The sequence below is a fragment of the Solanum lycopersicum genome, chromosome 3 (genome assembly GCF_036512215.1).
Source record: "Solanum lycopersicum chromosome 3, SLM_r2.1".
Classification (NCBI taxonomy): domain Eukaryota; kingdom Viridiplantae; phylum Streptophyta; class Magnoliopsida; order Solanales; family Solanaceae; genus Solanum; species Solanum lycopersicum.
Window position 1 is genome coordinate 8,918,755 of NC_090802.1, and position 14,892 is coordinate 8,933,646.

At 32.2% G+C, this 14,892-nt stretch overlaps 2 protein-coding genes and 1 pseudogene across 2 annotated transcripts; 2 read left to right on the forward strand and 1 right to left on the reverse strand.

Moving 5' to 3' along the window:
* The first annotated feature begins 1,462 nt into the window (after positions 1–1,462).
* On the forward strand, positions 1,463–2,544 carry LOC112940040 (uncharacterized; annotated as a pseudogene).
* A 3,304-nt stretch (positions 2,545–5,848) lies between these two features.
* On the forward strand, positions 5,849–6,593 carry LOC101267290 (large ribosomal subunit protein uL24z). Its single transcript, XM_004234600.4, has one exon. The coding sequence runs from the start codon at positions 5,979–5,981 to the stop codon at positions 6,417–6,419; it is 441 nt and encodes a 146-aa protein (XP_004234648.1). The 5' UTR covers positions 5,849–5,978; the 3' UTR covers positions 6,420–6,593.
* A 3,612-nt stretch (positions 6,594–10,205) lies between these two features.
* On the reverse strand, positions 10,206–14,230 carry LOC101267584 (mitochondrial outer membrane protein porin 2). Its single transcript, XM_004234601.5, has 6 exons — positions 13,886–14,230; positions 13,726–13,793; positions 11,411–11,521; positions 11,247–11,333; positions 10,931–11,139; positions 10,206–10,829 (listed from the first exon to the last, which is right to left on the reverse strand). Exons 1-6 carry the CDS (start codon positions 13,926–13,928, stop codon positions 10,523–10,525), a joined length of 825 nt encoding a protein of 274 aa, XP_004234649.1. The 5' UTR covers positions 13,929–14,230; the 3' UTR covers positions 10,206–10,522.
* Between the last annotated feature and the right edge of the window lie 662 nt (positions 14,231–14,892).

Here is a 14,892-nt window from a genome sequence, read left to right on the forward strand (position 1 = left end):
TAATACATGTATCAGAAACATCGCCTAAACAATATACACATTGATTCTATATGTATCATCAAGTACAGTGGATGAAACATTTATTAAACTTAGTGAATGATACATTATAACAATTTTCAAAACATGTATCAGTTCATCTGCTTGCCTCCAAGAACAAGAAGATTACCAAATTCATCTGCTTTTTGATTGTTCGTTTAATCTTTCCTCTGATTAGAATTTATTTATTCGGTAACTGAACTTGGGGGTTTAGGGTTTTTATTTTGGGAGTTGTTAAGCATGTGGGTTTACGTTGAAGTTGCAATGGCGGAGTAAGTAATCTTTAAGAGAAGGAAGATGATTATGGAAAAAAAAGAACTGAAACTTGATGGAGTAAGAACAAAACGGGAGAAGTTAAGAGAAGTTCTGATTTTTGAAATTTCAAAATTTTTGAATTTTGAAATTCAAAATTTCAAAATTGGGTCTTTTATTTAAAATTAATTAAAATTAATAATTCAAAATCAAAAAAACTGATTTAAAAGGTTGAGTGTTTAAATGGAGAAAATTCAAAATTCAAAAACTGATTTAAAAGAACAAAACGGGAGAAGTTAAGAGAAGTTGTTCTGATTTTTGAAATTTCAAAATTTTTGAATTTTGAAATTCAAAATTTCAAAATTGGGTCTTTTATTTAAAATTAATTAAAACTAATAATTCAAAATCAAAAAACTGATTTAAAAGGTTGAGTGTTTAAATGGAGAAAATTCAAAATCCAAAAACTGATTTAAAAGGTTGAGTGTTTTAATGGAGAAAAAATAGGCATTAAAATGGATAATTGTGTATTATAGGAGAGAGAATGTAATGTATCTATAAACTTACATTAAAATTAAAAAAAAAAGGGAATTATGTAATATTTAAAAAAAGAAGGGAAAATTAGAGAATATAAAACTTATAGTTGTGTATTTAAGTTATTTTTCCAAAAATAAAGGGAAAGAGTTGATGTGGGCTGCTGAAAGGGAGAAATTGGAGTGGGCTTGGGAATTAATTAAAATGGAGTGGGTTGGAAGGGAATAAAAGGGAGAAGGGAATTAGGTTAATTTAATAAATAGTCAAATAGAGTTAAGATGATAAATTTGGCTAAACCTTAAATAAAACGAATTTGTATTAATTAATTAACGAGTTTCTTTATTTAGTAATTTATTTAAATTGTAAAATAGTTATTTTAAAAATATAACCATGTTTTAAATTAAACTAGCTTAATAGAATACTTACCAAACTTAAAATATTCTTTTTAAAATGGTTTTTGAATAATCATAAAATATATCAATTATATACATAACAATGTAAAATATATATATTATCTAAAGTTATGATAAAAGTATCCGAAGTAACATAAAGTTCATGCATTATATTATTATATTTTCGTAAAATTTATAAAACTAATTAATTTAAATTGTTTGGAAAATTTACGAAACTCGATAATTAATTTATACCGACGTGGGTCAAAATTGGGTGTCAACAATATAAAGATTTGTGGACTTGGAAAAATGAAGGCATTGTTTTAGCAGCTGAAGAAAAAAATGAGACACATGATTTATACAAATTGAATGTGCTAGAGAGGCCGAAAGTAATTCACAATGAGAAGACAGATAAATATGTGATGTGAATGCATATTGATGATGCAAACTATGCCAAAGCTTCGTAGGTGTTGCTATTACTAATTTGCCTACTGGCCCTTTTAATTATTTGTATAGCAAGCAGCCTCAAGGATATGATAGCAGGGACATGACACTGTTCAAAGACGACGACGGTGTAGCATATCTGATTTACTCATCGGAACACAACAAGGACCTTCATATTGGTCCACTGAACGAAGAATATACAGATGTTACGGACAACATGAGAAAGATTCTTATCGGACAACACAGGAAACACCTGCTCTATTTAAGCACCAGGAACATATTACATGATCACATCTGGCTGCACTAGTTGGTCTCCAAATGAGGCCCTTGCTCATGCATCTGAATCAATTATGTGGCCTTGGGAGACCATTGGAAACCCATGCATTGGCGGGAACAAGATTTTTCGACTAACTACTTTCTTTGCTCAGGGTACATTTGTGGTTCCTTTATCTGGGGTACCTGGTCTTTTTATTTTTATGGCAGATAGGTGGAATCCAGTTGACTTGAAGGATTCGAGGTATGTGTGGCTACTGTTAACAGTGGGCAGACAATTAGACCATCATCCCGAGTATAGTTTCGGGCTCCCTTTGTGGTCTAGAGTATCTATATATTGGCATAAGAAATGGAGACTTCCTTATAGGTAACAATGAAAAGTGTAAATAGAGGTATTAAACTCTAATTATTATTTTTTTGTAAAACATGTTCTGTATTCATCCACAACATGTGTTGGAGTTACTACTGTTGATTTAAAAAAAGGATCATTATTGGTGTAAATTTGTAGAGTTTGAGCTGATGGACCCAAATTTTTTTCTATGAAATATACACACTGCAATTCTTGAGCTAGAATCACTTTTTTTTTTCTTAGTGTTGGATTTGTTTTCTATAACAACATAATATACGATATGGTCCCACAGCCACAAGTATAAATAGTTACAACAACTAATTCTTTTAGACGCTCGAACTAGTTATTACATATACACGATCTAACTTAGCAATGTCCCGTAAAAAAAGTGGAAAAAATTACTTCTCTCAATTTCAATTCATGTGACTTTTTCTTTTTTTCTGTCAATTTTAAAGCGAATGACATCTTCAATGAAGTTTTGCAAAAGTAATCTTTAATGTTTACATGACTTGAAGAATAAGGAGGTTTTGTTGCGGGGAGAAGTGATTTTGTTAATATATTCATTCCAACTATCTTGTCAAATTTCATATATATATATATTACTTTTTGTAATTATTATTATTTTTTTCTTCAAATGGACAGATTTTAGGTGGGGTGGGGTTCAACCACAAATTCTATACTATTTTATTTTATTTATTTTGTCATATTATTCACGACTTTTAATGAATGAGTAAATCTTACATCCATAATATTAGGACAGTTGAAGTTGGTCCCTACTTGTTAAGTAGTAAACCAATGGATTACATTAATAAACAAATAACATCCCAAAATAGCCACCATGTTTGAGAAATTACTTAAGAATATCACTTATGTTTTTTTTAGGACTACAATATCATCCAACTTTACCTATTTTTCTCAAACTATACTTGACACAAAAAAATATATCATCTCTCTCCTACTAGGATGTCATGTCACATTATTTATTTTTTTATTATTAAAAAAATATGCTCTAAACCTATTTAAACATTAGGTGCAATATTTTTTTTTAAAATTTTTTTTTTTTTTCTATTTATGTTTTTTAAAAAGTGTTTTGTTTTTTAGATATATAAAGATAAATTCTAAAAATGAATAAAAAAGAATTACCCCATTTCTATAACTAACTAGTAGTGGATTGTTTTAAATATTTTTTTTAAAAAAGTTTTTTAATTTTTTAATGATAATTATTATTTTTTAATATAAGTTTTTAAATTAATTTTTTAAATAATAATTATAGGTTTTTTATGGTGCACTTTTTTTCTACTCCTATTTAGATAGATATTTCTACATTCCATTTTGTTGGAGCATTCCCTAAAATCACTGAAAGTGTGATAAATATAAATAGATGTTAGTTTCCATTTTTTAACCTTAAAAATTAAAATTTGAAGCATTTGAAGATCTTTCATTTTCCCCCCTGTAATAGCCATTATTGTTTTTATAAAAAAAAAGTTCAATTTCAATTTTTTTTCTTTTAAAATTGAAATTAGAGGCATTTAAAAATCATCCATTTTTTTGTCGTTACAGTTTTTTTTAACAAAAGAACTTTTATTTTCTATTTAAAATAGTTGTATTAAAAATTCTATTTTTTTAATTATATTTTTAGAGCATATTTAAAATACTTTTTGAAAAATTAAAATTCTTAAATATTTGTGGTGCTGACATGTAACACTTTTTACTTCTCCTATTATATATAGATAGATATTTTTATAAAAAAATAGACAAACCCACATATTATACCCAGTAAAAAAAATTACATCAAGAATTATAATATGAGCTCCTTCGCTTCTTCAAGAAAATATGTGGGTTCCTCCTATTCTTTAAAAGAATTAGAAAAATATTAATAATAAGTTAAAAAATGTGACATGACACCCTAGTAGGAGAGAAATAACGTATTTTCTTGTGTCAAGTATATTTTGAGGAAAATAGGCAAAGTTGGGTGATGTTGTAGACCTAAAACAAACATAAGTGATATTCCTAGGTAATTTTCCAAACATGGGTGACTATCTAGGGAAATTACTCAACTTTTGAACCGCGAGCTAAACTTTAGTACTCCCCCCCGTCTAGTATTGTTTGTCATGGTTTCTATTTTTAGAGTCAAAATATAAAAACTTTGACTAATATTTTAAGATGTACTTTTTCATCATATTAATATGCAAAAAATTGTAATTTATAATACTTTTCATATAATTTTAGAATATCTAATTTTTTTTTGTTTAAAATATCGAATTAATATGATCTAATTTTTCTTTAAAAATTAGTCAAATTGACTTGCGATAATCGTAACATGACAAATAATTCTGGACGGAGAGAGTATCATCTCACTATTCAAATTTAGACACTTTTTAACGTAATTTTTTTTAACAAAAATATTCTTATCTAAATCATGAAAATCCTTATGTACAAATAATATGTCGAAGTTTAAATTTTTTACAAGTGAACTCCACCATACTATACCCTATTACCGTATATCGAAGTTACAACTTGATTTTTAAATAAATTTTCTACTTAAACTCCAGAAATTAATAAACATAAAAGGTTAGAACTCATGACATTATTTTGAACTTAAAAGAAATAGGGTAACTTTCACATATATCAAATAAAAAATTCATATTTGTATGTTATGACAAAGTTTGCATAATTGCGCTCCATAGCAAACATAGAAACTGTATGGTTCGCTATACATATACAGTTGAAGCAAGTTGTATAAAACGAAGTGTATAAAACAAGAAAGAGAAAGACACTTAGGCAGAGAACTATATAAAAACGAATTGTATTATTATAAGTGTATAACAATTATATACAATTTGAATTTGTATAAAATGAGAAAGAGAGAAAGACAAAAGAGACTTGACAAGGAATATACAATTGAATCGAATTATATAAAACGAGAAAGAGAGATCTTAGATACAATTTAAAAATTGTATAAAACGAGAAAGAGAGAAAAACAAAAGAAATTGGGCAGGGGAGTATTTTTATTGTATAATTATAAGTGTATAGGACGAAAATATACGTACTTGCATGTGTATATACAATTTTCCCTCGATTTATACAAACAGAAACACAATTTATACATTTCGCTTCTGTTTGTATAAGTGAGAAAGGCGAGGATGGCGAGCGAAATTTGGGAGAGTAACGAGTGAGATCTGGAAAAAGGGAGAGAGGGGAACAAAAATATATGTATTTATACAATTTTCTCTGCTTTATACAATTAGAAACAATTTTTATACACTTGTGTTTGTATAAAAAGTGAGGAAGTGAGCGAGAGACTGGAGGAGAGTGGCGAGCGAGATATTTGGGAGAGAGGCACCTGACAATTTTTTGCAAACGTTTGCTATGAAGCACAATTAAATCAAATCCTAACTACTCCATTATTTAAGGTTATTAGTTTGCAATTATATACATTTTTCCCCAAAGAAATATCACGAGTGAAATAATAAAAGTTATTATTTCACTCGTGACATTTCTTTCAAATTCCCAGAGTTTTCAAACCCCAATCTTTTAAATGGGCCGAGTCCAATAATGGGTAAATCAAAACAAAGGCCCAATACATAACCCTAGTCCCCAATCTTCTCCCTATAAGAACCAAAAAAACCCCTAAATTCATCTTCTTCATCAGCCGCATTTACAGAGAAAAAGGTGTAGTGTGAGAATCCAATTCTGCAACAATGAAGTACAATCCAAGGGTTTCCTCATCTCGCCGCAAGAGCAGAAAGGCCCATTTCACTGCTCCATCAAGCGTTCGCAGGGTGTTGATGAGCGCACCGCTTTCATCTGAGTTACGTGCCAAGTACAACGTCAGATCTATCCCGGTAAGGAAAGACGATGAAGTTCAAGTAGTAAGAGGAACCTACAAGGGCCGTGAAGGAAAAGTTATGCAAGTGTACCGTAAGAAATGGGTTATTCACATTGAACGTATAACTAGAGAGAAGGTTAACGGATCTACTGTTAATGTTGGCATTAATCCATCTAAGGTTGTTGTTACCAAACTCAGACTCGATAAGGATCGTAAGTCTTTGTTGGATCGTAAGGCTAAGGGTCGTGCTGCTGCTGACAAGGATAAGGGTACAAAGTTCACTGCTGAGGAGGTCATGCAGACTATTGATTAGATTTAAAGTCATCTTTCTTCTATCTCTGCTGAAGAGAGGTTATATCAGTACGTTTTTGGTTTATTAGGGTTTTTGACATCTCTGAATTTTTGGGTTTATTTGATGTTATAATTGAATGTTGCTGAAAGTTGTTAATTTTGGGTTGATTAATATAACTCAAGTTTAATATTTTAACTTGTCTGTCTGTTTCACTTTATTTCTAGTTCTTTCTGCTAGAATGATCGCTTCAACCAGTTTGTGCTTTGAATATAACTTGTGCAATGTTTAGTGACTGAAATGCTTGTTGTTTATTTGGAGGTTCTAGACATGTAGTTTCCGAGGTAGTTAATGAACTGCATAGCTTCTAAACTTGAAGAGATGTTCGTAGTGTATTCTTAGTTTGTACTTTATGAAAATTATGTTAAGCTGCATGTTCAGTTTTGTTCAAGATATGTAGATTTATCTATAGTCCTGTGAGGTTCATTGTAAGCGTTGTAAATTCTTTGTTGTTCACTATCTTGTGATTGAAGTTCTGCATCCTATTCTGTTATAGGATAACCCAAAAAGAGTGGGAGGGATAAATAGGATAGATAGTGTGGCAATGCTAGCTAGTTTGGGATTAAGTCCTGGTGTCTTGACTCCATTAATAGCTTGATATCTCAGGTTTGTGGGATTCTTCCTCTGAAGAAATGACAGGAAGTTAATAGAGTAGGTTTTGTAGTTGTTCCATTAATAGGGTCCTCGAAATAGAGGGGAGGGATAAATAGGATTCGTAGTGCTGATCCTAACTAGTTTGGGATTGAGTCCTAGTGTCCTGAATATATAAGGAGGTTATATCTCTGGCTCATAATGTTCTTCTTAAGAAATGGCTGGAAGCAATTAGAGCAAGTGAAACAATTGTTGGGAAGAGAAAGGAAAACTGATAGAAAAGATGTGTAAATGAGAGTGCACATCATATCTGATCTTTTTTTGCCCGCATCCAACCTGAACATTTTAGTTCCAATGGAGAAAGTGGAAAAGATGGTTTAGGTTGCTTTGAAATTTGACTTTTTAATAGAAAATAGAGCTATGAGTCTGAGAACTACAGCATTGTTTAGTCTGTCTTAAAGTTGAAGGTCTAGGTTCTGGATTTGGAACCGCAGGTGGTTGTTGGTGTAACACTGCTGAAGTACCAGGCGACTTGTAAGGATAAGGGTACACAAATTTCACTGCTGAGGATGTCATGCAGACTGTTGATTAGATTTAAAGCCTTCTTTGTTCTATCTCAGCTGAAGAGTGTATCAGTACATAGTTGGTTTATTAGGGTTCTTGAGATCTTTGAATCTTTTGGTTTTTTCTTCTTTAATTAAATGATGCTAAAAATTGCTAATTTTGGTTGTGATCAATATAAATTTAAAGACTTAAACTTCTGTATCTGTTTCACTTTATTTATGTTTCTTTCGGCAAGAATGATTGCTTTAACCAGTTTGTGCTTTGAATATATATATCTGTGAAATGTTTAGTGATTAAAATTGTTAAGAATGCCTTCTTATTAGTTACTAGATATGTAGTTCCGAGGTGATTAAGAAATAGCGTTAGAGTTGTTTGTAGTGTATCCTTGGCTTGTAAGTAACGAAAGTTAAGTTCAGCCTATGTGTTTTGGTTCAGGGGAATATGTAGATTTAGCTCCAGTCCATGTGGCTGATTGTGCAAGCATTGTAGTTATTTTTGTTTACTGTATTGTGTTCTTAGGTTTGTATTTGTTCTATTAATAGGATCAGCCAAATAGAGGTGAAAGGATAAATGCGATTGAGTTGTAGTGTCTTTTGAATCTAGTAATAGGTTTATATCTTGTGCTTATGAGATTCTTTTTCTGAAGAAATGGCTGGAAGGTCCAATGAGCAAGTTTTGCATTTGTTCTAGTAAAGGTTCAGCCAAATAGGATTCATAGTGTTGACTCTTAACTAGTTAGTGTTTTGAATCTATTAGGAGGTTTATATCTTGGGCTCATAGGATTCTTCTTAAACGAGGCAGGAAGTGAATAGAGCAAGTCAAACACTATAGTTGGGAAGAGAAGACACAGATGGAAAATATGTGTGAATGTGAAGACGCAGCACCATATGTTTTGAATAACAATGTTCCATGTTGTATTTAATCTTTTCTGCCTGCATCCAACCATTTTGTTCTAAAGGATATTGGTAAGTTTAGTTTTTTTTGTTCATATTAGATTTCTTTCAATGAAAAATGGTGCGAACTTTAAGTCGATGACAACTTGATCATTGTTTGAATTGTCTGGTTAACTGAAAAAGTGAGTTTAGGGTGAGATTTGGAAGCAGAAGTGCCTGAGAATTATAGCAAAAGGTGGTGTGTCTTTTGAAATGTGATGCTAAAGCCCTCTCTCTGATCCAATATGAATATTTTCGTTCTGAATCCATGGAGCTGGGGAATGTTAGTGCCCTTTAAAATTTAGGTTACCGATTTATCATCCCACTGATGTATCAAATATCGCGTATTATGTGTTTGACAAAATGATGAGAGTAGTCCTTAATTTTTGTGGGTCTCGGAGTCAAAACACAAAATCATAAACGACATATCAAAAAATTAAAACCAAAAGAGTGAAATTGCTAGCCATGTCTTTGAACAACATTAAGATCGTTAAGATATTCAATTAAAATCACTGTTTTTTTTTTTTTGAAAAAACTGAAATCCTACCCTTTTTCCTCAATTTTTTTTGATAAACTTAAATCGCTGCATGCACAGCAATTTTCCTCAAATTTGATTGTTGATATAATGAATAGAACCCTCACACTTCCATCCCTTTCCTCCTCTTTCGTCCTAAGTTTTCTTTAAAAAAAGAAAGTAGCAATAATTTTAAAAAGCAGAGAGAAATGTCAAATGTGAAGAGTGAGCTATTTCAGTTTTCCAAAGAAAAAAAAATTGGAGGCAAAATGCTCTGCTTATGCAGCGATTTCAGTTTCTTAAAAAAGACAAATAATAAATTGATCAAATTGATGCTCCAACAGCAATTTTAATAGAACTTTTTAACAGCAAGAAGGTGTTAATTTTGTTAGAAAAATATCGCTCTGCCCCTTTTTGTTTTTTATATACAGGTTATGTTTTTTGAGGAAAAAAATTGTTGATTTGTCTCCGGAAAATAAGGCTGTTTGGTTTTGATAAAATGTCATCTAATTTGAACCAAAATAAGGTTGTTTTTCTCTTTTTGATTTTGTTTATTGTTTTGGTGCGGTATTTTTTCGGTTGTATCATATACAAAAACCACATCTTTTGTATTGTATAGTTATATTGGAACGATAAAAAAAGAGTCCATAAGTGTATGTCAAATTGGTAACACATTCACATCACCTGATTTAAAAAGGATGTGCCATATTCGAGGACAATTTCTGTATTGAGGACATACATACCCACCCTCCTAAAGATTTGTTGATCTCTTAATGTATACAAAATAATGTGTAACATTTGCAAAAAAATATGACACTTTTGGTTTCCACATTCTTAAAACTATACGGCTTCCTACCAGGAGCAGAGAGAATGTTCAATTTGATTTTCATTTTTAAGTAAAGATAAATAAAACAAACACGTACTCAAAAGTTGAACAAAATACGTCCACCTCCATATTTGTTTGGATATTTGTGCTCAATTTCAGCAAAAAACTTCTCTTTAAAAGATATTAGCTAATCGCACTTGTTTACTTTTGAAGACAAGTACCAAATATTTTCTTTCATACCAAACAGCACTACGTTTTTCTCCGCTAGGAGGATGAGAGACTAATGCTGTTTATTTGCATTATAACCTATGAGAACTATTGCCTGAAGGTCTCTAAATAATCTTTCATTTAACCAATCAATGTAATTAGATGGATATGACTACCCGACGAAAACAAAAACACTTACTCAGGTAACTGGACTTCTTACGTTAAAAAAAAATTGCTCTCTCAAAAAAGGGTAAAGACAAATAGAAAACTGTGAAATGCCACAAGCTGGTCTATTTTGGGAACCACCTATAGGAACAGATCCATTCCTGAAAAAAAAAAGTGTCTATGAACTTACTTATTGAGCGCCTCCTTTCACGTGCCACCCCAAAGAATTTCCTTTGTGTGAGTTCACGAATGGCAGGCTGCTGTCTTATCAAGGCTTAAGAGCTAGTGCCACGCCAAACTTGGGAGTCTTATCCAAGGCTTTGGTGTCGAATTCACTAGAAATGGTCAACAATGACTTTGGAATCACCTCATGCTGCAACACAGCCCCCAAACTTCCATGATTGTTGAGCTTGAGTTTCACAATTGTCAAGCAATCCACAGCATAGGACCCTCCAACTGTAAATGTGTTCTCATTTGTGGAGAATCGTCTAGTGATTTCACCTGTAGCAGCTGTCGTCTTCAGTGCATCCATATGATGTATATACGATGCCTTTATGGTGTCCCCTTTGTCTCCTCTTAAGGCCAAAAAAAGAGCAACAAATATCACAAACTCAAATCTTTTTTATCAAGTGTGCTTCTAATGGCACAAGTTATGGACATTTATGCTTAAACTTACAAGATTATAGCAGCACAGGAATCTGGTTTTGTCACGCTAATGCCAGCAGTATACTTTGTTAGTTTACTTGTTGCAGTCTCATAACTTGCCTCTGCACCAAGAGCAAAAGTTGGAGTACCAAGTGTGATTGAAAGATCTACTGCAGGACATTGTTTCAGAGCAACAGCAGTGGTGAAGGTTGCGTGATGGTGAAAATATTGAGTCTCTAGCTGAAAAAAAAAGAAAGAGCAAGACAAGTTTTGAGAAGGGAGAACTCTTTTATCATTTCCAGCAATGGACCCAAGAAATGAGCCCAAAAGAGATGGAAAGATCTTACCCTGCCAGAACTGTAGTCAGGGAATTTCAGAGAGGCAATGGTTTTTGTGGATGGGACGATGTCAGTCAAAGTAAGAGTTGTTAAAATCTGCAGGAAGATAGAAATGTGAAGGATATCCAGCAAAAACAAACATCATTAAGAACATCAAGGCGTGAGCAACACACATTTGATCCTGTATCAACTTTGACATCAATCAAAGTGTTCTTATATTTGTAAAGCGCTCCTACATCTCCAGTTGAAAGCCCTCCTTTCTTCACTGCGGTTGATGTAAGGGCCTGCACTAAAAAATCGTGATTAGAGAACATGAAATTTGGTCTCCATAGATCTATTGCTAAAATAATTTAATAAGAAGATAACTACTGCACATAAGAAATAAATGATTGACGGAAAAGATCTGAAACTATGTATTTTTTTTTTTTTTGATAAAGTGAAGTATTATTGAAACAGTACCTAGAAGGTACTGAAGGATACATGACATGAAGCAAGACCCAGCCAGACAATCTGCTATTGTTCTCTACTTAACTCCAGAAAATCCATGTACTGATCTGGATTAACTACATATTGCTATTACACCAGAAGTATAGGTTCTGTACACACTTATATTTTACTCTAGGAATGTGCTCTATGCCCTTCAAAACAAGCGTTGTTCCTTTCCAACCAGATTGTCCAGAAGTTGTAGAGTGAGATAGTCCTCCATCTCTGTTTCAGCCTACTAGGTACCTTTTGAACTTGCCAGTTTTCTATACCTTAAATCTTTTGACATCACCCAAGAGATGCCACAAATACTTTGGAGAAGACATAAATAATCAATCAAACATAAGGCATCACTGTAAGGACAAAACACTAGCAAGGTTTTTGCAATTTCAGAATCATGTCTTGAAGAAAGCGATTATAGTGGAGTTCTTCAATGTGTTGCGCAAAAAGATTTGAATTGAGAAGCTTCTTCTTGGTTTCTAGCAGTAATTACTTGTTAACTTTTTAAGCATGAATTTGCCCATCAAGATCATATTTTTCAAGAAACTATATCAATGGGATTATAAGATCAAATACCAATGTGAGTAGGGCACACATCATGACAACCTTTCTGCTGACTGAAACATGGTATTTAAGTGAAAGCAGGGTAAAGAGGAGGGCCAATATTCCCTGGGTTTCAAACATGTGGACCAACTATGGATGGGAATCTTAAGAATTACTATAAATGCAAACTTCATTACGTATGGGAAAAAAGATCTTATATGAATGCACATTTTCTTCCATGTATGTCTCTAATTCAAATTGGACGACTTGTACAAACTCTAAAATAATGCTGGTTTCATTGAACAAAATGGAATGAGTTGAGTTTTCAAGATAGGAGAAGCAACCTTAAACACAAATATGCCCAGCAAAGATTTGGCAGATAAACAATGAAGAGACAATGGAAGATATTCTCTGTCTCATCAAACAAGGATTACTACTAAAACATCTCGCAGAACACATCAGAGTTCTTTGTCTCTGTTTTAAATTTAGAAGGTGATAACTATAACCAATGCTTCTTCCAAATGAAACTTGGTGAATGAAAAGTTGAAAACTACTGCCAAGTTACTTTTCAAACAAATGGAGGTACAACTAATGGTCTACGTCCCAGGCTCCAACAGGTTTTAAGTATGCAGTCAGTATTAGCTGTTTTTCCTCATAAAAAAGGAACCGATTGATGCACCAACAGTAAGGAAAAATATGCTCTGCATGACATCTAAGTTTAATACAACAAAAACACAGGAATAGAGTGACTGGACCTCACTTTTGAGGAAAAGTGCAATTATTTCTCAAGGTAAGTCCAAGAGAACAACCGAAACTTATATATGATAAAGATTGAAAAGTAATGTATCTAATTACTCTGTCCGTAGTCAAATTGAGAATACTCCTTGAAAGAATCACTCGTATCCTCCAAACAGAAAACTAGAATTCAATTCATTTTGACATAATCAGTTCCCTGGTTATGAAGATCGATTATCTAGTATTACACTATTACTAAACGACACTTCCTATATATCCTCATAGTGTTCTCTTTATTGAGCTTACCAGCTGAATACAATTTTCTATGCATTATTTTAATAGCAATATGGCACAGTTAATTTTCATTTGGCATATACTATCATTACCAAAATGGAGAAAAAGTAACACAATGAAACCAACACAAATATGCTTGATATAAACAAAAATTATTCACATCAATTAACGCACCAAACATCTCGAGATTTTTTCTCGTCAATCTCATAAGATTCCACACATAAATTAGACAAAAGAAAATGCCATATACTGATATATACATTCGAAAGTAGCCATTCCCTTCACAAAATTTGAAAAAAGGAAAAAACACTTGGAATTTCGAAATCTGGACAGATAGACCTCTAATAGCAACTCAAATTGCATATAAAAACTCTCAAAAAAAAAATGAAAACTAATATGCAACAAATAGAGATAAAACAGAACAAACTCATACCACTCCTGTGTCACTGTAGGTAGAGATGGACAATTTCTGATCGGCGATATAATCCTTCGTCAGCAGATCTATCAATTTAAACATCACAAAATTTTATCTTTTGATTCTTCAAAAACATTCCTAGTTGTAGAACATCAATTAAAAATCGAGAAAAAAATACCTTTGGCCTTCTTGCCGATATCAGAGAACAATCCAGGTCCCATAATCGTGAGCAAAGTGAAAATCCAATTCCAATTCGATCGAGAGAGAATTGGTGTTAGCGTTGTGGAAATGCGAAGAAGAAAGCAGAGAGAATGGAAGCTTATTTTAATTTAACACAAGAACCGTGACCCGTTATGCTCGCCATCGTCAACTACTGACCGTCCATCACTCCTATTCCCATTTTTCTATTTTATTAGATTCTATTTTTCCAAAAATATTTTTCAAAATTTTCCTTCACTTTTATTCTTATAAAATAAGAACTTGACTTCACGGTGACTCCACTTACAACCTTAACCTTGACCCCAACTCAAAAACTTGAACGGTGCTATACAAAGTAAGCAGCTAAGCATGATAATAGACATAAATGTCCTTTTGCTTTATACAGGAGAGTACTTTAAGTTGCAACTAAGATACTTAGGGATCGGATCGTGGTTGGCTCCTATGATAAGATAAATTATTTTGGGATAATTTATTTATTATTATGTATATGAGATAACTTATCTCATCACTATGATATAAATGATGGGGTAATTTATCTCAAGCATAGCTACCAAACAACATAAATAATTTTTATTCCATTACTATTATTTTGAATCCCTCAAATCAAACGAGCTCTTAGAGTTCAATGAGTCAAAATTATTTAGCCTAATATATAGGTGTTGAGTTGAATTTAGACGAGTTAAAATGAATTGAGCTGATAAATGAGTGGGTTAATAATTAATCCAAACTCAAACTCAAACAAATTGAACAAATTATGATTTTATGAGTTAATTTTATCACCTCAAATTGACAAGATCTAGCTTAATGACCCAAAAAGTGATATTTCCCTATACCCTTGAATGCAAAGAGATTAGGGTCTACATAAATAAATGTAAAAGAAAAGAGTTCAAAGTTGATCTCGAACTTGGTGAATGAATTTGTTCTACTATGGACCAACATAAGAACAACTCTTACCATTACGCAAAC